This window comes from Pseudorasbora parva, chromosome 1, assembly GCF_024679245.1.
Source record: "Pseudorasbora parva isolate DD20220531a chromosome 1, ASM2467924v1, whole genome shotgun sequence".
NCBI classification, from domain to species: domain Eukaryota; kingdom Metazoa; phylum Chordata; class Actinopteri; order Cypriniformes; family Gobionidae; genus Pseudorasbora; species Pseudorasbora parva.
In genome coordinates, this window is record NC_090172.1 from 56,410,805 (window position 1) to 56,437,282 (window position 26,478).

The 26,478-nt window shown below is 40.0% G+C and overlaps 3 protein-coding genes across 3 annotated transcripts; 2 read left to right on the forward strand and 1 right to left on the reverse strand.

The window, feature by feature from the left end:
• The first annotated feature begins 101 nt into the window (after positions 1-101).
• On the forward strand, positions 102-11,842 carry ttc5 (tetratricopeptide repeat domain 5). The gene is made up of 10 exons (XM_067445608.1): positions 102-243; positions 1,014-1,146; positions 3,487-3,698; positions 5,422-5,575; positions 7,609-7,700; positions 7,786-7,842; positions 7,953-8,099; positions 8,618-8,832; positions 10,121-10,265; positions 11,486-11,842. Exons 1-10 carry the CDS (start codon positions 181-183, stop codon positions 11,603-11,605), a joined length of 1,338 nt encoding a protein of 445 aa, XP_067301709.1. The 5' UTR covers positions 102-180; the 3' UTR covers positions 11,606-11,842.
• A 73-nt stretch (positions 11,843-11,915) lies between these two features.
• On the reverse strand, positions 11,916-16,183 carry LOC137078386 (E3 ubiquitin-protein ligase CCNB1IP1). The gene is made up of 5 exons (XM_067445620.1): positions 16,097-16,183; positions 15,600-15,903; positions 15,353-15,499; positions 12,484-12,640; positions 11,916-12,292 (listed from the first exon to the last, which is right to left on the reverse strand). The coding sequence occupies exons 1-5, from the start codon at positions 16,117-16,119 to the stop codon at positions 12,144-12,146; spliced, it is 780 nt and encodes a 259-aa protein (XP_067301721.1). The 5' UTR covers positions 16,120-16,183; the 3' UTR covers positions 11,916-12,143.
• A 3,524-nt stretch (positions 16,184-19,707) lies between these two features.
• si:ch211-212k18.5 (sal-like protein 2) lies at positions 19,708-26,001 on the forward strand. Its single transcript, XM_067445633.1, has 3 exons — positions 19,708-20,041; positions 21,679-24,803; positions 24,916-26,001. Exons 1-3 carry the CDS (start codon positions 19,966-19,968, stop codon positions 25,138-25,140), a joined length of 3,426 nt encoding a protein of 1,141 aa, XP_067301734.1. The 5' UTR covers positions 19,708-19,965; the 3' UTR covers positions 25,141-26,001.
• Positions 26,002-26,478: the final 477 nt, after the last annotated feature.

Genomic DNA, 26,478 nt, shown 5'->3' on the forward strand with positions numbered 1-26,478 from the left:
ATACTGTAGTGTATAAATAATGCTCAAAATGGATAAAATATTTGTACATATTAATTATTACATTTTTTATTGGGTCAAACTCGGAATAATCTGACGTCTCCTGACCCGTAGGAGGCGCTCGTACTCGCCCGTCTGTGTTTATCACTCTTGCTCGCGCCCTGCTTTACATGCTAAGTAAAGATGGCCGAGGTTGACAATGATGGAGATAAAACAACAGACAAAGATGATTTGCAAGTGTTAAAGGTTTGAATGGACAATTTCATCTTGGTTTCTCATTTCGTGAGCTTAAATAAATGGACATAACCGCATTTAGATGAGGATTTCGATGATGATGTAAAATATACACATGGCTGCTGCACCGCCTGTCACTATAACAACTGATGCTCTGCTTTGCAACAACAACAGAGAACGAGCAGCATATGCTTCTTTTTTTTATTAAACTCTGATGTGTAGAGACTGTGGACGGACGTGTTATCCATCATGTCCTTAAATGCTCGTTTTATCGATCATTCACCTCTCTTAAGGAGACTCTTATTATAATACTGTAAAACCATAATAAATTAATTTGAGCTCATTTTAAACGATGTAATAAGCTTTCCTAATCTTTTTGCCATTGTTTTTATAACATCTCTCTTTTATTATGATATTTGTTTATGAAAAATACTGGATATGACAGGTACTATATGAAATACTATGTATATGACTAACTTATATAAACGAGTTTTTCATATCTGCAGTCAATATATGTTGATAGATGCTGTATGTTTAATAGTAATTTTTGTAATGGGACTCAGAAATTAAGTACAAAGTACAACTTACTCACACATTGCTTTCATTTAATGTGACTGAGGCTGTCATTCTGTCAAAAGATCTGCTTGCAGTGACAGTAACTTTAATGATGACAGAATTTATTTTTGGCTGAACTTTTCCTTTAATGCATGACATGCCTTTGAGTTCTTGAGGAATGTCAGATGTGCAGTTGTCTAATAATAGCCTGTTTCTCTTTCTCACAGGAGCTTGTGGATGATCTGTACTCCTTTAGGGACCGTTACTTTGAGACACACAGTGTTGAAGATGCTGGTAGGAAACAGAATGATGTTGCTCAAGAAATGGCAAAGACTCTTGAGAGGCTGGAGGAAAAGGAAGGTGGGCATAACATCTTTAGCCCTATTCAGACAGTAATTGTTTCTCATGTGGTTGTAAGGTATTTTCAACATTTACTGGGGCTAGTCTGTGATTTTATTGCTGTCGGAATCAAGAATGTCAGTGTTTTCTCCCACCACCCGTGTAAAAATCCTTGGCGGAATAACCTATAAACAAACACCAAGGATGTGCCGTAATTTAATCGCTGTCCAAAACCACATCTCTGGGTTTAGAAGAAGAGACCCATTCAGAATTCACTGTTTAAATCCTTTTTTACCCCTGCTGAGCACCGTACATTGACTTTTGCTCTTTAATGTGATTTGCATCCGTTTTAAAGATTTAAATTTTTAGCACTAAAATGCTGGAACATATTTAAAATATTACATCACTGCTCCACCTCAGTGAGTAGGAGCTGTTGAGAACAAAAAGGAGACAGATAAAAAAAGCACGTAAACATTTGAAATGGGAAGTTATTGTGGCAGCAATATATGCAATACAATTTTAAAATATGTATTATATACGATTATATACCTAAAAATATAAACCAAGCAGCTTCATGTAAATAAGAGGCTGCGTTAAAGCCACAATATGTAATTTTTCGTTGCTTATTCAAAACAAAGGCGTAGCTTGATGACGCAGAGATTTAGCTGAGCTTTTAGGATGCCACAGTCGAGCACTTCTGCTTCTTATGCTCGTGAATGTGGGGCAATGCAGCGCTGCTTTATCATATTAAATACATTATGTGAGTGTTGAAAGTTATGTTGTAATCTCTGTGCGTTCGCACGGCGGCTGCTATGAGACACTTGTTCACACTAAAGTGAGCTAGATCGATATTAGGCATGGTAAAATATGGTACTCGCTGTACATCAAGAACATGAGATTTAAATAACAAGACTAACTTTGTTGAGCTGTCTAGCAGTAATTAGTTTTCTGTCAATGAATGTATCCAAACAGTTGCTCACCTGTCTAATAAAACACTAGCCTAGAAATCTAGACGCACCCTAGCAGCAGCAAATTTAATCTGCCCGCAAGTGTCGTCTAGGAACTCTCAATACCCTTCTGAGCTGTATTCCTCTCAATCTGGACGGGCCAATCACATCATGTATAGAGTCGGCGGGCGGGGCCATAATGACGACGGCCGAGTTGCATTTGCGTGCTTCTAGTAAACACAGAAACTGGCAAACGGCGGCAGTCTTTCGAATCAGCTCTGACCGCGACTATGGAAGACTTGGAGTTAAGCTTTTCTCTGAGAAAAGAACAAAGAACGGCACTGAAGTCATTCTTAAAAAGGGAAGATGTGTTCGGAGTTTAGCCGACCGGATACGGCAAATGTTTAATCAGTCAGCGAGCTCTGCTTCACCTTCATGTTGCTCTGGTTGGTGTAGCGCTATCCTATCGCGTGCAGAGGGAGTTTGAAAGACAACCGTTTATCCCGCCCCTCGGATTGAGCTGTCAATGGTGAGTTTCCAGACCAAACATCTTGATGTGGGTCTGGCTTGTCAGGCTAATAAAACACATAATATATTAAAGAGCCTTTGGTGTTTCCACAAAAAAAAAAAAAAAAAAAAGGCGAGTAACGTAGGTATGATGTCATTGATATGGGTATGATGCGAGTATGATGTCAGGTGACACATGTCCTGGTTAAAATGGCTTATTTCTCTGGATTTAAACATTCTTGGAAACATATGGGATCATTCAAGTACACAAGTCAACAACAATTATAACGTTGTTCTAGTGTTTTTTTAAAGATATTTTAATCCAAATATCTTACATATTGTGCCTTTAACTTAACATTGTGCCAATTTCCTTATTTAAAAATGGCATCCATCATTTTTTTTTAAATATTGCATGTCTATCTTCTTTTTTTAGATTTAAATAATTAAATAGGAAATGATTTTCATATTATTAAATTAAATATGAATTTAGTCTATTTATTCCAAGCATATGACATTTTATTTACAGCAGACAGTCATGCGACTGACCACGTGTACTGCATTTGCGCGGGTTTGTAGGATCACAGAACTCACTCCTCCACTGTGAATAAATCACCATCCAAATGCATGAGTTTTATCACTGAGGTGTCATGCAAAATATTCTTACAGACGTCCACATGAGAAGCAATTACCATCCAAATAGGGCTTTTGTTTTCTTCATTTTTTTCCCTGTAAAGAAGGGTTAGGGGTTAATGTTTAATAAAATCTATTCTATCAGTTAATAAAAAAAAAATGTTGCTAAAACCACATTCCTTCTATTGACTTGTATTGTCACTCGGGTAAGTAAAACATATTATTATTTTTGTATTATATATTTATTAATATTATGCCTTGCCTTCTCTTCCAACAGATGTGTACAAACACAGTGCCCAGTTCCTGCTGCTGCGGGGTCGGTGTCTGAATGTCTCTCCAGGATTTAGTCAGGCTGCAGAGGAGTGTCTGTCCCGGGCGGTTAAACTGGAACCGGGTTTGGTTGAGGGTTGGAACACACTGGGAGAGCAGTACTGGAAAAAAAGAGACCTGACGGCGGCCAAGACCTGCTTCACAGGTGCACTGCAGCAGGTGAGTCTTACTATAGCGAAAAACAATGGGACTCTTTCATTAAAGCTCTTGTTCGGACGGGATTAGTTTCCCGGAGGACATTAGAGAAATTTGTGTTTCGCAGGCGTACATTGTGATTTTAATCCCAACTGAATCTGCCAAGTCTGTGTTTTTCTCACACAACCCCAGTAAAATTTCCAGGGGAAATGACCTACCGTTTTTTTCTGGCAAACTCTACGGTCCTTTAAGAAACTGAATCCCGTCCGAATGCAAATGTCTGTGATTGCTGATATTATCCTAACACTTCTCCTCGTGTTTTTTTGACCTACCTGAGCTACTGTTTGCACAACAATCTTTCGCATACTTTCATCTAATTCCAGTATGAATGGTATCTAGCGCAAAATACAATTTTAAAATGAATAATTAAAGCCAAAATGTGGAAACTGCTAAGATTGCCTATTTTAATATTAGTGTCAGGTTAAATGATACTTGACTAGATTTTTCTGATAATTTATGCAAGTTTATAATAAACCGCTACTTCTGTAAAGAACTTGTGAAGCCTGTTTAAATAGGATTTTATTACACATTTGAATTATATCAACATATTTTCACTAAAATGTATTAAAAAATGTAGGAACTGAAGCCACATGCATGCATAAATCATCACATACTCTGGATGGCCTTGTAATTGTATTAGATTAAATATTATACATAAATATTTCTTATATATACAGTGAAAGAGGAAGAAAAGCTGAATTATCGCTTGAGCTGCAAGCTGGTGCCGCCATTTGTAACTTGACTGTGCAAGGTTTCGGTGTCATCTGCTGTTTTTTTAAACTGTGCAAACTGGTATTTATTATCATATTGAATAACACTTTATTTTAGTGTCCTTCCTTGTTACATGTACTTACCATAGTAATAACAGTACAATACTATTAACCCTCAACCAAACCATTATCCTACCCTTATCCTATAGTAAGCACATGTTGTTCATTAATATTACTCAGTACTTAAATACACTGTAACAGTGACACCTTGAAAATAAAGTATAACCTATATTTGTAATCATAAACACCATAGTTTTACCATTTACAGCATTTTGTTATCCTTCTAGCTATTTCCCTATAATGGCTAATATAATGGCTAACGCAAGTCTTACACATTCACATAAAATACCTAATATGAAAAATATGAAGCCACCTATGGAGACGGATCATGCTTTTTTTTTTTTTTTTTACAAATGACTAGCCTTGGGTATGGGGTTGCTCATTTAGAATACTCCACTTTATTATTTTATTGTATTTCTTGAATTCACATGCTCTTGTAATCTTTATCAAAATACCTTCCCCTCCATCTTGCAGCAACATCTCTTCTCTGATGATGTGTTCACATGGCACAAGGGCGGGACAACCTGTCACTCACATTAGATCAACCAATAGCAAACCACAACTGTCCAATCAAATCCTGATAGACACAATCAAGTCCCTTCCTAAGTTTTTTTTTTTTTTTCTTCTTGTTCGAGAAACCATTTCACTAGGATTTACATCACAATAGGGTAGAAAAGACCATCCCAATTTTGTGAATTGGGGTTAATTTATCGTGACAAGTTCACCTGTGCGTATAAATATGAAGTAATCCATGCAATGATTAGTGAATGAGACCCAATGTTTTTTATGATATCTGCCTCTTTTGCCATGGTACTGCTCGTGAAGCGCACGGATTAACCCTTGGTTTCTTCATTCAGAGTAAGAACAAAGTGTCTCTGAGAAGCCTGTCTATGGTGCTGCGACAGCTGCCACCGGAAGGGGACGCACAGGAGCAGAGCAAGCGCATTGTGGAGAGCGTGGAGCTGGCCAGACAGGCTGTGCAACTGGACGTCACTGATGGGACTTCGTGGTGTGAGTGAATGACTCTGATCATGTAGACACACGAGGTGCCATGAGAGTTAGATTTCACAGGGTATTCTGCAATCTTTATTGAGTTTCCAATCCGAACGGAAGGAACATATTCAGTGGGGAAGGGCACTGTTAGAGGAATAGGGAATGAGGAAACTCCAGTAGTGTAGAGGGGAATTTACACAACATTCATTACACATCACTCCAGCACTATTTTTATTTTATTCCAAAAGTAAGAATACTCAAACTTTTATATCACTGACAACAGTAGTCCGGCCAGGATATTGTCATTTAAAAGTTGTTGTTGCAGCCCTCAGCTGATGTTGACATGTTGTGTTTTGGCCTGAAGCTCTGCCCTCCACCTATCTGCTGATCCTGCAGCCTATCTGGCAACCTCGAGTCAGGGGGGAGAGAGATAGTGATTGCAGTACCAGTTTTGGCCACAATCTTACATACACTTTCTTTAAGGGATGATTTCCACCTTAATTAATGGAATACCTTAAAATTGTTGCATATAATCCCTTAAATGGTTCTCTTAGGTAAGGGAAACTGTGAAGTGTTTCACGACAGCAATCCAGGTTTTGCTGTTATAAAATTATATTGTTGCCATGGATATGTCATTTGTTAATACAGATAGCTGTAAGTTTTTGTAAGGAAAAAAAAAAAAGACAACCAAGTATGAAAGAGAATACAGATGAGAAAATAGATAGTTTAGGAATTCAGCCATTATTTACTCAACCTCATGTCATTCAAAACGCATAAGACTTTTGTTCATCTTTAAAAAAAACAAAATAAAAAACTTTCTCTTCTCACTTATGTCCATTCATTGAAAGATATAAAAGTAATCCATATGATTTCAGGCTGTTTCGGAAGCTCAAACGCCCGCGCATGTTCAAGAACAAATGGTACGTTCTGCGTGACGCACATACATTTTTGCGCTTCCGTTGATCAATGTTTATGTGAATAAACACTTTAATTACAATTTGTTTATCACATTAAAGGTGAACTATGTAGTATTTTTGCAGTAAAATATCCAAAAACCACTAGGCCAGTGTTATATATTTTGTTCAGTTGAGTACCTACAATATCCCAGATGTTTCCAACTATTTGTAAATTGTGAGAAAATTGCTATTTTAACCAAGGACCGGGACGTTGCAGCATTGCATTTGAGAGAGTCGCCTGTCAATTGCGTCATATCTGCGTTACCCTCGGTTTCGGCTTTTATTTGGCAGGAGCGCTTTACTCTTAGCAGTGTGAACAACTGAACGCACGGAGTAAAGTCATAACATCGTTTTAAACACACTTAAATGTATCTAATATGATAAACAGAGCTCCATTACCTCAAAATCATAACCGGAAGAGCGGATCTGTGCAGGCGCCCGGCAAATGAGTCCCGTCCCGTCATAATAAAAGTCCCGGTATTCGCAAGGCGGGTATTTGTTTAACAATCGCTCCAGCAGCTTTGCTCAGGTCCATAACACTCAGTCCTGCTCTGCTTTAGACTACAGTAACGTTAATAACCGCATGCATGAACGTGATTTCTGCCCGAGTCCTATTTTCCACCGGCTGTGATGAGAAGACCACATCTCCCAAGATTCTGCTCTCACACTTTGCGTCATCAAACTACGCATTTGTTTTGCATAGGCGCCCTCCAGTGGACAAAAGCTGCATAGTGCACCTTTAAGCGGCCGATCATGTGTCGTTAAAATACTTGAATTGAATCTGCTCACTCCGTGTAAGTAGAAGTTTTCCGAACCTTATGTTATACTTAGGGAAATGACAGTTAAGGTGCATAAAACACCTTAAGTGAAATTTTCCAATGAGATCACCCTGATGTTTCCCTTAAACTTAAAGGTGTTGCAAAAACTAACCCTTAAGTGTCACTTGTATCAAGTGTCTACTGCATTGGGACCCAGTTGATCAGAACGCAGCTATTGTTTCCTAACAGCATTTCTGAATACAGACCAATTATAATGTTGGTATAATGATAAAAATTGAATGAATGATTCTTATATTATTTTGCTTTGACCCAACAGATATTTTAGGGAACGCATATATCTCCATGTTTTTCACAAGTGGACAGAACCCACAGCTCTCTCAACAGGCTCTCAGTGCCTACGCACAGGCTGTGAGTATCTCTCATCTATCACCTAATCATCAATATGGCTGTTGACATCATCTTACCTTTTGATTTTATCTGTCTATATTTACAGGAGAAAATAGACAAAGCATCCTCTATGAATCCTGACCTCCACTTTAACAGAGCTACGGTAACCGCTTTCTCATTCGACCTCTTGGCTGAGGGGTACCAGACAAAACAAAACAGTGAATTTGGGTTCCAGTCAAGCCTAAGAAACCAACATGTCCTTTCTGCCACCAGTTGTTCCAGTATGAGGAGATGTACAGTTCGGCTCTGGATGGATATAGCCGTGCTGCAGCCCTGGACCCTGGCTGGGAAGAAACTCAGGAGAGGGAAAAACAGCTGCTGAAGTACCTAGACCAGATTACAATGTTATTAGAAAACAAGGTGAGAGAAACTGGGAGCTGACCTATTTTGGGATGATGATGGATCAGAGAAAGTGTCGAGAGCGTCTAAGAACTTCTAAAAGTTCAGAAAGGCTTAACTTTATGTAAATGTCAAGTAAAAAATGGCACGTCCGATAGTGTTCAGTTACAGGTAGTGATGTCTGTCTTAAGCACTTCAAAATCTGTGTATTGTACTGGAGTTTCTTACTGAATTTAGTGTGTAAATCATATTATTTACAAGAGTTGCAGTTATTACATATTGCAGTTTAGATGGTTTGTGAATTACTGCTAAATTACTGGGTTTACAAAAGTTCATTAAATTTGTATCACTGTATCTTAACTTAAAGCATTTGGAAACAAATCTTTCCAACTGTAAAAAAAGAAAGAAAAAGTTGTTGCCATAACTCATCAAAAAGGTTTTTTGGTTGTTATATTGGGTTGTTTCCAGCAGATGACAGTGGAGTGCAGTCAAACTATATTCCACAAGTCATCACTATAACCACAATCTCTGTGTTTCAGGGAAAAGTAAAAGCGCGGCGTCTTCGTAACATGCTCTCGTCCCTCAGTACCTCCGCCTTGGGCCCGTGCTCTTCCCCTCAGTTCCGGTCTCCTTCGGGACACGTGGGAAGCCTCGAACCCCGCAGCTTATCCGCCCTCACTCACGGACACAACAGTGGGGTGGCAGCACTTGGAAAAGTTGTCTTCAGCCTGGCCTCAGAGGGCCGTATGGCCTTGTGAGTTTAAATGCCTAAATGTTAAATAAACTTTTCTCTACGTATGCATAAATCTATGGTAGCAGCCAGATAGTGGATATAGTTAAAGGTGTAGGAAAGGATCTCTGAGAAACACTGTTGATATTTGAAATCAACTCAAACGCACTCCTTCCTTCATTGCTCCGCCCCCAAAATGTAGGAGTGGATGTCTCTTTATCATAGCGGAAGCAAAATAATAAAGATGACGAATGAATGACAAGGGAAAACAAAAAATGTACATACAGTACACCGGAGTAAATACAAGCAAGAGTTGGTAGTTAGTCTCCAGCAGCTCCAGACAAACAATGACACTCAAACTGTCCTGTTACTAGAGCTAACTTTACAAAAACAGCATATCATGATTGTGTGAAACAGCAAAACCAACTCACATATGGAGCAGAAACAACGCAAACATTCGTCTGTTTTCAGATCTTCCCGATTCAGTCTCTCCAGCGCTGGAAAGCTTTTCTAATATTAATGCGGGTCCTAAAGCTCTTGCCTGATCATAACTCTTCTTTTCCCAGTGATATCAAATTTCTTTCTTCAAATTTCTTTCTTGCTCTCTTTCCCTCTCCTCCCTCATCATGTGCACATGCCCCCTACTGCTGATTGGCTCACTCTCTTCACCACCATGAGTGGACACACCCCCTACTGCTAATTGGCTCACTCTCTTCTCAATAACCATGAGTGGACACACCCCCTACTGCTAATTGGCTCACTCTCTTCTCCACTACCATGAGTGGACACACCCCCTACTGCTAATTGGCTCACTCTCTTCTCCACTACCATGAGTGGACACGCCCCGTACTGCTAATTGGCTCACTCTCTTCTCCACTACCATTAGTGGACACGCCCCCTACTGCTGACTGGCTCACTCTGTCATCTCCCCATCATGAGTGGACACACCCCCTACTGCTAATTGGCTCACTCTCTTCTCCACTACCATTAGTGGACACGCCCCCTACTGCTGACTGGCTCACTCTCTTCTCCTCTACCATGAGTGGACACGCCCCCTGCTGCTAATTGGCTCACTCTCTTCTCCACTACCATGACTGAACACACCCCCTACTGCTTATTGGCTCAATCTCATCTCCCCATCATGAGTGGACACGCTCCCAACTGCTGAATGATTACAAGTGTGTTGTGCTTGTGCTGCTCAGTCCGATCCACTTTAAACAGTGATTCTCAGAAATCGCTTACTGCACCTTTAATTGTTTGGTTTTAGCAATGTTATTTTACTTTTAAATGGTTTTCTGTTGTTGTCTTGCAGCACTTTTGGCATGGTGGACAGTGATGAGACCTGTTGTCTAGTCATGGTGTACAATACAGCCGACAGCTGGGGTGTTTTAATAGGAGATACTGTAGTCATTCCCGAACCACAGGTCAAACGGCACAGCGTAACACATAAAGACAAGGTTTGTGTAACAAACGTTAAAGTTTTATATCCACTTACACTATCGATTAATGTTTGAGGTCTGTAAAATTGTAAACATTGCCATGACTGCATTAATTTATATGATCAAATATACATTAAAACACCTTTATAATTGTATTATTTTCAGCATCCTTCAGAAATCATTCTACAGGCTAGTTCACACCAAGGACGATAACTATAAAAATTCTTCCGAACGAACGGCACATTTAGATAATGTAAACATGCAAATAATAAACTTGTATCTGTGCAATAAATCAGAATTTGAGGTGTGAACATAGCCTATTATGTTTGGTGCTCAAGAAACATTTAATATTTTAATCAATGTTAAAAATAGTTTTGTGAAAACTGGTGAATTTTTTTAGGATTTTTTAATGAATAGAAAGTTCAACAGCATTTGTTTGAAATAGAAATCTTTGGTAACATTATAAATGTCACTTTTGATCAATTTAATGTGTAGTTGCTAAATAAAAGTATTAATTTCTTCCTAAAAAAAAAAAAAATCTTACTAACCCCAAACTTTTGAATGGTTATGTAGTTTTATTTTATTTTTTGAGCTAATGCAACATAATCAAAAATAGCATTTTTTCAATTAAATGAATGTACTACATTTTAGTTTAATAATGTTTATTATTTCATATTTTTTATTTTTAGGGTATTTTATAGTATTACGTTATATTTATGCAGAGTTATAATACATTTATTACCTTTAAAATGCACAAATACCATTTTTAATTTTTATATTTAAAATTTTCCTTTCCAAAAAGTAAAACTACTTTTACTCTAATACAGAGAAGAAAATCAAAGTCAAATCTAAACAAAGTGTGTGATATTTCTAAAAAAAAATTGATTCCAGTAAGATTTTGTTTGGGTGCAGTACCAAATATTTCCACTAGATGAAATTAGTCTACCATTAATTTCCAATGCAGTCATTTTTCACTCTGAGAAGTACAAGTGTCTTGTTTTGCAGGAACATTTCTTTTTAAATCATATCCATGTTTTTTTTTCTAGTTTCGTAACATTCTGATTAAGTAAAAAATGCAGAAATGTAAAATTTTGATTTTGAAGTGGACCCGAGGGTTAAATAAGTTTGCAGCCATTATTAGTGGCCACATGTGTGATGATGACCATGTAAAGTGCTTAGTTTTTGCATTATGATGGGTGTAATAAATACTGATGTCTTGTTTGCTTCTCTCTATACAGTCATATGACTTCCGAAGTATACGTGTGGACTCTCCCTTGCTCCTCATAGTCAATGGGAAAAAACAGGTGACGAAAAGCCAAAGTGCAGCCTTTGTTACTTACAAACCACAGAGTGAATGAAAACCAAGAGAAAGGACATACAGTGAGGACACTGAGAGCAATGAGGGTAGTGTTTTTCCTTTTGTATATATTTTGTTCTGTTCCTGTTTGTGAGGACAGGAAAACTCTTTGTACATATTTGTCGAATCATTTCCCTTTTTAATTTTCCTCGTTTGTTGATGGGTATCATTGTTACGATTGTGATGTGGTCTGTTTCATATTTAGGGTTATGAAAATAAAAAAATAAAAATCCCAGAAGTGCTTTTATGTCTTACTCTGATCAGTTTGGCAGAGCCTACAGATAATAAACCTACTTTACATAGGGGTTTTCACTTATATTTTAATTAAGCCATTTAATGTAAAATCCATTTACATTCGTGGAAACATGTTGGGAGTATGTACACCTTCTCCAAACTCGGAGCAACAGCTTTATCAATAAATAACATTTGAAAGAACATAAAAAACTGAACAGAAACAGCCATTCTTGGCAGTCAGAACTGGAAACAATTCATAAATGGGGGAAAAAAAGACTGATTTAGCTAATGTATCCCAGTGAAACTCAGTTTTTCTTGATGAAAGAGTGGGTCCTGTCTCTGGTGGGTGTGCTGAACTGGAAGAACGTATTAGCATTGTCTGGTCCAAATGAGAAAAACCTGTCACCTGGTGCCAGGAATGAAGGACTGCTAGGAGAGCGTTGTTTGACTGACCCTGATGACAACAATTGCAAACACGTTTTGTATACTGCGGTTTACACCAGCCGATCACATTTGAACAGTTTAACTCCGAGTGAGATAAAGTACTCTTTACCTGATTTGAATGCAATAGAAATAGACTCATGCAGTGTAAAAGTAGACAATTGCTATTATACTTGTTGCTATCTGTCGCTTTTCCCCTCTAACCTGTGGTGAAAGTGTTGGGCGTGGGATCTTTCTCTGCTATTCCCAGAGTGTGCATACGAAGCGAGTCAAGAAGTCCCTGCAGCTTCTGATATTGCCTGTTCCGTTCATTCAGCCGCTCCAAAACCTCGCTGTACTTCTGCTTGTATTCCTCCAGCACCTGGAGAATGCGAAAGTTGGAAATGGACATTGATGGGTGTTAAAAGATGTTTGAATTAAATACAAAAAAAGCATCCCTCTCATGCTTTTACATTCACGAATGAGCCAAAACATTTTGACCAGACACAGGTAAAGCAAATATCATTGATCTTCTCCTAACGAGACCACATATTAAGGTCTGGAAAGATTACATGGTAAGCAAACAATTGCTGTGTTTGAATTTGCCCCCTATACTCTCATTCACTATTCCTTACATTAGTTCACTAATACAGTCAAGTAGAGTGAGTGAATAAAAACGAGGGAGTGAATTCGGACACTGAGTGCGCCAGAGGATCTGTTGCTTTTGCATACTTTCTGCTTACTGTATCATAATGTATAATGATCATTTAAAACCTCGCAAAATGGCAGCTCCAGTTATAAAGAAAAGATTTATCTTAAACTGCCATGGAAACTAACATGTATAAACCGCAATTAAATTATTGAATAATCAATTAAAAAGGAATGTATACCTGTATGATATTATGCTGGACCAGTGTGTTTTGGAAAATGAATGGATGGATGAATAATTCAGCTGCCATCTTCTGGCGAGACGCGGGAATTAATTCAGAGCGAGCCTCTCACAATGCATTATGGGTATTCTCTAGCCGTTGAGCATACATCAGTTGTACACAAGGGTAATCCAGCCCCCAGAAAGTGTACCTTACATAGGGGCGGCCATTGCTAACCAAGCCATCACCTGCTGTTAGCATCCCATTGACTCCCATCCATTTTTGAGTCACTTTGACAGTGAATAACTTTACATCAGAGGCGTTTAAAGACTCCATTTGTCCATTGTTTATTTCTAAAGAAACATGACAATGTACTAAAGGCACCATTACCTTGTATCTTACACTATTGCCCCGTAGAAGCTGTTTTTGTAAAAATAGTCTAACGATTGCATCATAACTAACACGACTCTGTCGCACAGTAGAGAAATTACTTTATAGACCTGAGGAGACGCTCGGAGGCAATCTTTTACTGTCTATGAGACAGTCGGGGGACGTGGAGACATAAAGTCTGATGAAGTAAAGGGAGAAGAATGGGGAGAAGCCTATAGTGAGCCAAAAGCAACAGGACAACATTTAAACAACGTGATTCAGATTTCACTTTCCACAACTACTAGAAGACCTACAACTGTCAGACAGGAGGCTCACGTCACATCTACGTCGTCAAGCTCAGTCTGAGCCTGCGCAGTTCGCTCAGCCATCAGGAAGTGAGTGCTTCTAACTGACTTCACTTTTCGCTGTTGAAGTATATGGGGTTGCTGTGTCCATTTTTTTTTACTGTCTATGCTTGTACAATGTGGTGCATTGTGGGATTGGATGAGTGCAATCAATGTACACATGGTTTCCGACACCACTACAAATGGCTGTCTCCTCAAATAATGCCCTATTTAAGGGTATCGGGCCAATTTCGGACACACCCAATCAGTTCTTATAATTGAGGAATTGGATGCAGAATAATGAAGAGATAAAGGTGTCCAAATTCCCCAAAACACCATCTAATTGAGCATCCGTTGGATGTGCTGGACCAACATGTTTGATCCACCTCGCAAAATACAGCTCTTGAAGGATCTGCTGTTAACATCTTAGTGCCAGATACCACAGCACACCTTTAGGGGTCTTGTAAAGTCAACACCTAGCCGCAAGTTTGGCAGCACGCAAAGGACCAACAGCATATTAGGCAGGTGGTGGTGATGTTTTTGGCTCACGGTTGTATACAGTACCAGTCGTACAGTAGCTCTGGACACACTTAAACGAATGTTTCTTGTGATCCTGAACCTTTACCTTTTGAGCTGAAAGCGCTGCAGCTGAAGAAAACACATGCAAATAGAAAAAAACACAAGAAAATTAAGAAAACATCTTCATTAGTTTGACAACACGTGGGCTGCAAACGTTCACAATGCAGAAACACACTGCGAATAGCATGGAAGTGTTTAATGGGGCTTGAATGGCTGGGACTGCTTATTGTTCAATGTCTACTGTCTTTCTGATAATCTGAAAGGTGAGTTTTGTTGTTGTTTATTTTAACACCCTGTTTGTATGTACATTGTGAGTTTTTGCAGCATGTTAAATTACAGCAAAGTTAAAAAGCATCTTCATGCAAAAAAGATGCTTTTTTAATTAGCTGTTGTTTTTTCTATTTGTGTTTTCTTCAGTTGCCAGTTCTTTGGTACTAAAGGTACTTGCTTCAATAACTAAAATCACAAAGCAATTTTTTGGTGGAATTGTGATATTGATATAGTGTTATTGTAAGATGCTATTAAAAGATTTTCCTTTTTATAAATATATATTCCTGTGATGCAAATCTGAATTTTCAGCATAATTACTCGTCTTTAGTGTCACATGATCCTTCAGAAATCATTCTGATATGATGATTTGCTCCTTAAGAAACCTTTTTTTTCTCCCAGTGATGATTAATATTTGTTTAATATTATTGTGGAGACTATGATAAAATATTTCAGTTCTAAAGAACAGCATGCATTTTACATCTATTGTTTAACAATGTTAAAGTCTTTACTGTCACTTTTGATCGATTTAATGCATAACATTTAATGGTTGCAATGTCTTCTTGTCATTTCATAGTTTTGATAACGTTTCTAATGTCTGGAAAGCTGTTCTTTTCACTGATACTGTATATAAACACTGGTTTGATGGCATGCTCATGTTAAGACCTTTTTCAATGATGCAATCTCCCCTCTTAATGCATTCAACTCCAGCTCTCTGCTCTGGTTCTGCTGGGTCATAAACTTCTCCATCTGAAGCACTTGTCCCCCAGCCCTGGACAAGTTGTACTCCATCAGCAACCTCTCCTGGTTTACCTGAAAACAACCACAAACACTAGTGAGTCGGATGGGTGTTTCATCCACCCCAGCCTCTTCTGTTTCTGTATGTGGGATTGCACCCATGCAGACATCAAACCTGGTAGGTCCAGAAGACTAGTGCATTATGACTGATTTCCAAAATCGTTTCAGGTTGTTGTCCTACCAAAACCATAGCCTTGTATGGCTCTGATGGTTCCAGCTCCGTTCGCAGCACGTCCAGTTTGCCCGAGAGCATGGCGGAGCATGCGGGACAGACGGACGGTGTGCGGCTGAACACTTCCGACCCGTGTTGATCACAGAAAACATGAGAGCAGGCTGTGACCCACGCGAACCCACTCAGCTTTGCCCGGCATTTTTGAGAATTACACAGCAAGGTGTATTTAGGAGCAGACATTGCGGCTCTTATGGAAGAAAACAGACAACAGCGGTTAAATGTAGTCTAACGGTTGTATATGACATTTTAGATAAGAGCGGGAAAAGTATTTCCCTGTCACATATTTGTTCGGATACTAAACCGCTAAATCAAACTAATTCTGATATAAAATGTGTATGGCTCTTCACAAATATGTAGCTTTATAAGCTCATAATAGTTACCGAGAATTTGCTACTGTGTTCATTGTTTACAGTCAGTCAGGTAGATATGATCGTCGCGCGGGCGTATTTGGCCTCATCTGATTGGCTGCTGAGTAAGTAAACGCAAATAATTCCCTAATTTTATTTTTATATTTATTTTTATGTAGTATTTTTCCCCATGTCATTCCATTGTTTAAAGAACAATAAGAAACAAATGGGAAAATACTTTTACAAAAAAGTTTTTATTCATGTTATGCTATGCACTCTAAAGTAAATGCTGGATTGGTTAAAAAACAAGTTGGGTTGAATATGGACACACCCAGCAATTGGGTTGTTTTAACCCAGTGTATGGTTTGTTTTAACCCTACGGTTGGGTTAAAGGTTGTTAAAGGTGATCAAAATGAGAGAACAATAACCAATGCAGCACAAAAAAAAAAAACATTACAACTAAAATGTGATGCTTACAGCAGTCAAAAATAAGTAGGAGGCCCTTGCTTTGAATGAGCTCAGCACATCTGCGGCCACAGGACATCACTAGATACTCACACTGCTCCGCTGTGATCTTGGGCCACTCTTCTTCCAGTCTCTTCCACACTTTGGTAACTGTAGTTTGTGGCCAATGATTTTACATAGATTTTCAATGGGGTTTAGATCAGACTCTGGGCTGGCCATTTCATTATTTCAATGTTCTCATATTCAAGGAACTGCTTTACCCGTTTTGCAGTGTGATAGGGGGCATTGTCTTGCATAAAAATTGCAGGCTGATTGGGAGATGCTCGCAGTGAAGGAACCACATGAAGGAGGTTAGGATAAACAGGTTCTGAGGTTCTGCCATGTAGCTGTATTACAGGTCCAACTCCTGCTGCAGAAACATCCCCCAAACCATGCCACTTCCTCCTCCACCTTTCACTGACTTCTTTGGGCACTTTGGGTTCAATCTTTCCATAGTTTGATGCCGAACATAATGTTTCCCATCAGACACAAATAAATTAAACTTGCATTTGTCACTAAAATGAACTTTCACACAACATGCTCCTCAGCAAAGGTTAGTCTAGCCTTTTGATTCTTTCTGCTGATGATAGGCTTGGTCACTGCAGAGTGAGCATTCAGTCTGAATTCTCTTAAATGACAAGACACTGTATGGCGAGACAGATCCTTACTGTGTTCAGCTCTGAACTGGCGACTAATTCCAGCTACAGTACTAAACCGATTCCACATTGAAAGTCTCCGCATTGTCCTGTCCTCTCATGCATCTTGCATACCTTTTTGGGTACTTGAATGAATGTTTTCTTTGTAAAGCTTCAATATTCTAGAAATTGCAGTTTACGAGTTCACACTTACATCAGTTAAAGTAAATATAATGCGTATTTGGCGTGCTGTCTGGGTAGGGCTCCGGGCTCGGAAATTTTGCCAAGTGCCAGATTAACACCCAAAGTTTGAAGGTATCTGAAAGTGTTCTCTAATTTTGACCAGCATTATTTTTCAATTGTCTTAAGTTGTATACTGTACTTCAGAATATATTTAACTTGTGAAATATGTTATAAAAAAAAACTGCTCCTGTTAGGATCATTTCAAAAAGGACTAAGTGACATTGTAATTTAGGAAATGGTATGTTGTTCTTTAATTTTGATCTCTACTATATATATATATATATATATATATATATATATATATATATATATATATATATATATATATATATATATATATATATATACGGCCTGTAGTTAGGGAGAACATGTTATTTAATGACAATATAATTATATTTTCAGAGTGAAACAATTTTCTTTATCAAGCATATCAGTGCACAAGGGCCATCGCTTCCCACTATATCATAATTACTGTAGTTATATTGTCTGACCTGTCAAGACATTGACTCTACGAGACTCCTGAAGGTGTGCTGTGATATTAGCAGCAGATCCTTTAAGAGCTAGGTTGGAGCCGCAGTGGATTGAACTTGTTGACTTGATGCACCTTGGTACACAATTTTTGTTAAAAAAATCCATTAACATGAAACTATGGACAATTTCAATGCTTGGTTTATAATTGATGTCACTGTCACTGAAAACTATAAGTATTCTAGACGCATTTAACTTTTGTTTCACAGAAAAACCCCACTCTGTTTTGGCATTTTCTATTTTTCCATCCCATATTTCCCAATTTTTGGATTGAGGTATTATGACCTAACACTGGCAAACACATTTTAGATAATATTTGGTATTCTTTGGTCTGTGGCAACTTTGTACCTCCTCTGAATAGGATGGAATAAATGTTTATGTCAGTCAGTGTTTTGGCTGATTGCTTTTGAATAGCCTAAATTATTACATGAGGGGCGGCATTTTAGTTGCACATAGTTAGGCAAATATTTGTTTTATTTTAAAGTCCAGATCATTCCAAATCAGCCTAAATTTTGTCCAAGCACATTTTCCCTGCACAAATCAGACAAATGTTATACTTATTTAAATCTACAGTAGGACTATAAGATATTGTTGTTATTTATATGTTTGCTTAATGTTCATTTCAAGTAGTAGGACCATATGCACTCACATGAAAGAGAACCTGCTTCGTGGTTAGTGGACAGCTCGGCCTTATATGGGATACGGTGCAGGTCGGGTGCTTGTTTTTGATACATCTAATTAAAAATGGCTTTTCACTTCATCCCTCCTCCACGTGGTGTATGGGAACAGAGGCGGGGGTGAAAGGGGGGCATTGTGCGGAGCGGCAATGGATCCTGGGGGTGAGGAGAGAGAAAGAGATGCCCACTCAACTGTGTCCAGGTCGCCATTGTTGGAAATTCCCTTCCCATTCAATGCATTTTAAATAGAGCTCCGAATATTCGGACGCACCGACAAAGTGAGCGAGCCGCAGGGGGTCTTTACTGCAGCCGCGCGTGCAGTTATCGTCTATAAGCCGCTTGTATATCTCATCCCATCACCTTCCTCATCATCTCCCCCAAGTCATTATTATCAGGCTATTTTTTAACTTAACTTTCTTATCTGACATTTTTGTTTTTAGCCTACATTTAACATACAGTAGTCTATAGGCTAACCCTCCTATAATTACTTTCTCAATAATACTTTGCTATTTTATATGTTTCTAGGTAGGCTAACCTGATAAATATATTTTTTAATTATAATTATTTTACTTTCTTGTAAATCAGAAAAATGTCAAATCGCCCATTTAAATTCCCCATAAATCTTAGTAGACCTACAAAAGGGTGTCTCATTTCTATGGGCGCGCGCTATAAATGAGGAGCAGTCATTAAGTTGTTTAAAACAGACAGACGATGTCAGAATCCTGAAGGGTATGAACTTGTTTGTTTTTTGTGTGCATAAATTAGCCTACAAGTGTATAAAACATCAGGAAATTTCGTGTTGGCGCATATTGATAAAACTCAGTTGTCTAAATTACTAGAGAGAGACGCTATTAGCATTAAGAGAAACGCAAACGAGGGAGAAAGAAAGAAAAAGAGACGGTGTTCCGCACCATTGAAATGCAAATGTCAGAACAAGGAGAGATTGTATTTTTGTGTGTGTGTGTGTGTGTGTGTGTGTGTGTGTGTGTGTGTGTCTTTGGAGAGGAGGGGAGGGGGGTCCGCAGAGTGGACAAGTTTGAGAAAGAGGGGACTTGTTGAGGAAAAACAGCCACACACGCACTCGCCAGTTCACACAGCAACAGGACGACGTCAGCAGTCAACGCGAATAATTTTATTTTTTTATTTTATTTTTTTAACCAACTCTTTTTAACAGATGTCGATGCTGTGTTAACGCGTCCTGCGAGGTGGATTATTGGCGAACGAGGGGGTTCGCTATTTATTTATTCACAACCGGGTTTCCCATAACTTGCAAAGTTGGTTGATGCCCGTAACTCTCACCGTCTGCTCGTGAATCATGTCACGCCGGAAACAGAAACGGCCCCAACAGCTTGTTAACGCAGACCCCGGGGGCACGCGCTTGATGCTGCAAGGTGAGGAAACCGTTCCTTTGTTAATTTGTTACTCTAGACTAATTGATAGTTCTGCGTTAATGTTTAAAAACTAGTTTTTTTGCTGAACAAGTTTACATAGAACACCTGTTACCCAAATAGTATTTTATTGTTTTTCTTTCTTGCTTGTATAATGGGCACTTTTATCACCTGAAGTGTTATGATACGGGTTAAAATGTTTTAAAATAATAATAATAAAGTGTTAAGTCCTCTACTTAGTGAGCCATTGTTTAAGAGCACAGCAGCTCACATTTCTACCATGACTGAACTTTTCAAAAATAAGTAGTTTAATGACATTTCCCGCTAAAATTGTCTGCTAAATGTGTTGAATTGGAAAAAAGAGGCTCTTTTACAGACATAGCCAGAGGGTTGGACTAAAGGTGTTCAGCCGTATGGCCGGTCATTATGTTGACACGAATCACTCAGGGGCCATAACTGCGTTAGCTTTTCAGTAATGTCAATCCACCAAGAGACTTGCAGCATAGCCAGTTTGATTACTGGGGGTCTTTTATGCATTTAGAGGAGTCTCCTATTCAGTGTGAATAAGGTGCAGGCAAGGGGGAGGGGACGAAGGGGGTGTTTGGGTAAAGATTAATCTCTTCTCACTCTATTCTGTCCTCTTCTCCCTTATTCTCTCTCTCATGTTTCCATGTGCTCCTCTTTTCTGCTTCCACCGTGTTCCCCCCCTTCCCACTCCCTTGCCTCTATTCACTTTGTACCTCTGCTCAGTTGGGGGTTCCACTGTTAGAATACAGAGAGGAGAAAGAATGCACTGTTGCGTGCATGCATGGAAGGAAAAAAGTTAGCTAAGGAATCTGAAAGATACAGCACCTTTGTGATTTGATTTCTATAGCTTTTTGACAAGAACAGGTTGTATGTTGTGAGGGGATTTCTCAGGGTTGAGCATTTCAGATTCACATTTGATTCCACAGGTCCATGTACAGTCATTTAGTGTCAGCATATTACAGGGAGTGAAAATAGTTTGTCTGTCAGTCAGTCAACCCACTATTTTCCCAACCCCCTTCTTCTAGTTCTTTTTCTCCGCTCAAGATCCTAAAAGAATTTGACCTTAGAGCTCATGAGGTTAGGTCATCTAGCCAATCAGAGCGCATGGACAGTGGCCAAAACCTTTTCTATGCCCTAACCTCTGACCCTGTGTAGGGTCAGGGGGAAGGGTGAATAGAGAGATGAAAGATGTAGTTGATGGACAGAGGGTTGGGTTAAGAGGGGTTGTGGGTTGTTGTGGTGATATCTATTGTTCTTTAAAAAGCGTAGCTTTAGCTGCAAGGTGGTTAGTGAGTTGTGGCAATAGTGAGGACAGAAGATGTGAGTGTGGTGTATGATGGTTGCGATTTAAGGGTGAAACATCATCAAGAATGCGGAATGACGAGTGGTATTCAGCATTTTATGAAAGAAAAACTGTTGACAAAGGAGTTGTCCTATAAAATGAAGGCGTTTTTTTCAAAATGTGCTGTTATAGAACTCAATTGTCAACAATCAATATACAAACTAAATTATAAAATAATGCAACAATGCCATACGGTTTTAAACAATTGCAATTGTCTGAGGGAAAACGCTAAATATGGGTAAACTCATTCTTAATTTTCTCTTTTTTCCAGATGACCAGCTTCCAGTAAAATCTCCATCCACCTCTCTAGCCTCTGAAGCTACCTCATCATCTTCATCCTCCTCTCCTACATCCCTTCAGGACTGTCAGCCTCCTTTGGCCCCAAGACCGTCTCCTGGTGGCCTTCATGCTCCCTCACTCCCCAACGAGAGCTCATCTCCTCCCCACTGGCCAAATCACATTGCCTCATATACCACATCGCTGCCTAATGCACATTCATCTCTGTCTCCGGACTTCCCACACCCTTCTCTGTCCTCCCAGACCCACTCACCGCCTCCTGGCCAGCAGAAATCCATTCATATGTCATCTCATCAGCCCCTGTCTACTGTGACGTCCCCACCGATGGGTATTTCGGCAACCACCACTACCTCCTCTTCCTCCTCTTTATCCTCTTCGTCATCGTTGGGTGCCCCACCACATCAAGGAAGCCCTAGTCCCATCCACCAAACCCCTTCGTCACCTTCAGATCAACTTCAGGTGCCTCCAACCCTCGCTGTACTATTGGAGGAGCTTAGGGTCCTGCAGCAAAGACAGATTCACCAAATGCAGATTACAGAAGAGATCTGCAGGCAGGTGCTGCGTCTAGGTGGTATGGTCAGTGCCCAAGATACATCTCAGGGATCGGGGGAGGGTCAACAGAGAGATGCAGGCTCTAACTCCCCACCTAATACTGTCTCTGGTGCCTCTTTAATTCCCCAAGCTCCTGCATCCAAGCCCAACCTATCTCACACTACCAGAGCTCCTTATTCCACAACATCTTCAACATCTTCCTCAGCCTTAGTCACATCTTCAGCCTCTATGCACCCCCTCTCTCTAACGCTTGGACTTCCACCTCGTTACCTCAATGAAAAGTCTCCCAACACCTCAATCAGTCATGGCAATGTGAATTTCCCAACTCCTCCCTTGCCCACAGTCAGCCACTCCCAGGACCAGCTATCTCTCAGTTCCACTGTTAGTACGTCAAATGGATCTTCAAACTCCTCTTTGGGTCGCCAACAGCACGTCTGCCGTTTCTGTGGAAAAGTTCTAAGCAGTGACTCCTCCCTACAGATCCATCTAAGATCCCACACCGGTGAGCGCCCGTACCAGTGTCCAGTCTGCCTCAGTCGCTTCACTACCCGCGGCAACCTCAAAGCCCACTTCCTTCGTCACCGCGAACAAAATCCCGAGCTGTCACTTTCGCTCTTGCCACCTGCTCTGTCCGAGCAAAGCCAATCAGGATCTGGCTCAGGGTCATCACAGAGGCGCAGAAAACGTCGAGCTGAGGACGAGGAGCCTTTTGGGGTTAAGGGTAGTGTAGGTGTCCCAGACAGTTTAGCCCTGGGTTTCCTATCTGGGTCATCTCATCCATCTCCCTCCTCCCTACCTTTGCCACCCAGTGTTGATCTAGCTTTGCTTTCAACCGCCCACTCTTTGCTACAGCTTAACCGTGCCTCCGCTGCAGCCGCAGCCTCCGTTTCCACTAGTGTGCAGTCGTCTTCATCAATCAACTCCTCCGCCATGAACGGTCAATTCAAAGGTGCGAAGCAGCAGAGGTTCGATGAGAATACACCACCACACCCTACCTTACATCCTGGTTCTCCATATTCCCAGCTGGCGCATCTTCCGAAGATCCTCTTCCCATCAGGTCCCTCTGCCCACCATCCTAGTCTTGCCCTTCTTCGCCCTCCTCACCTTTCCTCCCCTCACCTCCCCCTTACCTTCCCTTTCTCCTCTTACCCCAAACCTCAAAATTCCTCTTCTCCTTCCTCCTCTCCATCCTCATCCTCTGTCACCTCTGACACCTCCAAGCTGCAGAGACTGGCACAGAAGTTAGAGAAGCAGCCTCTCCCAAAAAGCACTAATGAAGGCCAGATGAACTGCAATACTCAGGCTAATGACATATCCACAACCTCCAACAATAATGCTATCTCAGCTTACAGGAGGGAGATGATGGCGGCCTTAGGGCTGAACCCCAATCCCAGCAGTGAGCTGACTGGCCAAGAGCTCCAAGGGTCTACTGCCTCCTCTTTGGTCCCTAATCAGTGTGGAGTGTGCCTCCGTGTCCTCAGCTGCCCAAGGGCACTTCGCCTCCACCAGGCCACTCATTTGGGCGAACGTCCATTCCCCTGCAAACTTTGTGGCCGCTCCTTCTCCACAAAGGGAAGCCTAAGGGCTCATCTAGCCACTCACAGAGCACGTCCTGCCAATGCACGTGGCCAAAACTCATGCCCACTCTGTCAGCGCAAGTTTACCAATGCCGTGGTACTGCAGCATCACATTCGCATGCATCTGGGGGGTCAATTACCTCCAGAAGGTCACGGAGAACTTCAATCAGAGGAACACTCTGGTCAAATGGAAGGAGTTTCCTTACCCACAACCCTTCAGTCTCTTCCTCTCAATATGAGCATGTCTTCCTCAGCCAGCTTACTGGAGCCTAGTGCTCAATTAAGAGATGCTACATCAGGTGATGCAGACCAGATCATGGAGTCAGATCAAGATCCCTACGACAACACACCTGAGACTAGTCCAATCCTCGCCCTGGAGAAACAGGACCCCTCCAGAGAAAACAGCCCCCCTGATAAGTCTCAAGTTGTCAATGGCTCTGCCGAAGATGATGAAGATGCACCTTTATCGCTCTGTACCAGGACTAACTCCCAAGATACCTTGTTTGATAAAAAATGGCCCAATGGGGCTTCTCATCACTCAGTGATCAGTGGACCAAAACCTACTTTAAGCTCTGAAGCTCTCGATTTGTCACCTGCCCTAACTCCACCCTCCAGCCCAGGGTTGTCCACCGAGTCAAAATCAGACCAAAGCAGCGAGCAGACAACACTTCATGTGAATGGAATAGACCATGCTCTTGAGCCCAATGATGGTGACTCTCGCCCAGCCACAGAGAAGCCTTCTTTGCACTCTAAAATTCCAGACAGAGCTGTAGAGCAAAAGCAGAAAGCGGAGGATGCACAAGAACCCAAAATGGAGGAGTCTACAGAAGAGGATCAAAAGAAAGATAGAGAAAAGACTCAAATTACACCCTCAGAGACTCCCGTGCCTCTTCCACAACCACAGCGTTCGGAGAAACCTTACAGCTGCACGGAGTGTGGGAAAGAGTATGCTAGCCGCAGTGGATTAAAGGTACAGAGATTAATCTGAGTTTTTAAAAGGTGTATTTTGTCATTTTATACATGAACTACATGTGATATTGTTTATGTGAGAAACAACACTTCTATTTATTGTGTTTCAACAGGGGCATATGAAAATCCACAGCGGAAGTACAAATCAATTGGCCAGTACTGCATTCTCACAGTCCTCTGAGGGAAAAGTTGTGGAGCATACAGAGGAGTCGACCCATCGGAAACTGAGAGGAGAGGATGCTAAAAACTTGTCAGAGGAGAGTAAAGATAAACAGTCCTTGACTGAGCATCCAGTGTCTACTACTGACCGAGACGACAGAACTGAAGACACAGCTTAAAAGAATGTGATTAGTTAGGTATTAGCACTATTCTTGTTTACTGATTTCTATGACAACAATTTTTTTTTCTTTCAATTTTGTGGTTAGGAGTAGTTTTTAATTGTTTGGTATTTTAGAATGGTAGTGAATCAGTCCATATGTAATAGTAGTGCCTTTTCATGAAGACAGTTAAATCATATTGATAAAGACTTTGGACTTCAAATATCAGGATGCACTGAAATTGGATCTTGAAAGCAGTATTTGTGTTTAACAAATGACAAGCAAATTAATTATGTGTCTAAGTGCAATTTCAGAAATCAATTTGAAATTCCAGGATATACATAAAAATGCCTTTAAAACATAAAAAAAAACGAGCGAACTTGAGGAAAAAAAAGGGACGGACCTTACGCGTGAGATGAGAGGGGATGCGAGATCATACCAAAACTGATCATCTGATGTGCAGCTGAATGTAAATATCCTTTTTTTGTTTGTTTAATTTTGACCTTCTTTCATGCTGCTGTACTTTGTAGGTGTTTCTCTATAGCTGCACTATATCTGTGACTGCTGAAACTCTTCTTGACAAGGGAGGTTTATAATAACAATGATGGAATTGAAATGAGTGAGAGTCAGATTTACTTTCTGCCCAATCGATGCCTGTTCTTCATCCTTCTTGATTTAGGTTTTTTTTATTATTATGAAAAACAAAATCAGATCAGTTTTCACAATGCTGTAGATGAGCATAAGCGGCTCAAAATTGCTAAAGATTAATGTATTATTTTCTGTTACCTTGAATGTTGAAACTTTATTGGCCCTGTTGAACTCTGTCCAGCTTTGTTTTGTAAATTTCTTGGATGTAATGTGATCCTAACTTGTCAAAGAGAGAAATAAAGTCAGAATGAATGTTACAATATTGTTTTTAACGTTTAATTTTTTTTTTATTGCATTGAACACATTTGTAAAGCTTTTTTCAGCATCCTACACTACATTTTTTAAACCTTAAAAAAATTCCATCAAATTGAATAATCCTTACACATTTGAATAAAAGTATCTATTCATTTATTTGTTCAATTATTTAGTTAAAATGTGAAAGGATTAATGAATTGGATGGAATTTTACTATTAATTGAAATGCGTAAATCTTAAATGTATGAGTGTATGAGGCGTCTTTTTGTTTTCGCTCCATAAGGTTGTTCCGGAGCAATTGTCTTCAATCCCCCCACCTTTTTTTTTCCTTCTTTTTTTTTGGTTGTTGAAAAGTCTGCTTCCTTTAATGTTTAGTTCCCCAGTTTGGTGGTGTGCATGTTGATGGCTGTATGTGTGTATGTTGTGTGTGTGTGTGTTTGTTCACACACACATATAC

What these genes read in the sequence shown, in the direction of transcription:
- ttc5 (XM_067445608.1), top strand. Translation starts at nt 181, where the DNA reads ATGGCCGAGGTTGACAATGATGGAGATAAAACAACAGACAAAGATGAT. An exon ending in TCACAGGTGCACTGCAGCAG is followed by an intron (nt 3,699 to 5,421) that starts GTGAGTCTTACT and finishes TTCTTCATTCAG; the next exon opens with AGTAAGAACAAAGTGTCTCT. An exon ending in TCAGTGCCTACGCACAGGCT is followed by an intron (nt 7,701 to 7,785) that starts GTGAGTATCTCT and finishes CTATATTTACAG; the next exon opens with GAGAAAATAGACAAAGCATC.
- LOC137078386 (XM_067445620.1), bottom strand. Translation starts at nt 16,119, where the DNA reads ATGAACACAGTAGCAAATTCTCG. An exon ending in AGATTGCATCATTGAAAAAG is followed by an intron (nt 12,641 to 15,352) that starts GTCTTAACATGA and finishes CGCATTCTCCAG; the next exon opens with GTGCTGGAGGAATACAAGCA. An exon ending in GCCCAACACTTTCACCACAG is followed by an intron (nt 12,293 to 12,483) that starts GTTAGAGGGGAA and finishes TGTTGTCATCAG; the next exon opens with GGTCAGTCAAACAACGCTCT.
- si:ch211-212k18.5 (XM_067445633.1), top strand. Translation starts at nt 19,966, where the DNA reads ATGTCACGCCGGAAACAGAAACGGCCCCAACAGCTTGTTAACGCAGAC. An exon ending in CACGCGCTTGATGCTGCAAG is followed by an intron (nt 20,042 to 21,678) that starts GTGAGGAAACCG and finishes TCTTTTTTCCAG; the next exon opens with ATGACCAGCTTCCAGTAAAA. An exon ending in CTAGCCGCAGTGGATTAAAG is followed by an intron (nt 24,804 to 24,915) that starts GTACAGAGATTA and finishes GTGTTTCAACAG; the next exon opens with GGGCATATGAAAATCCACAG.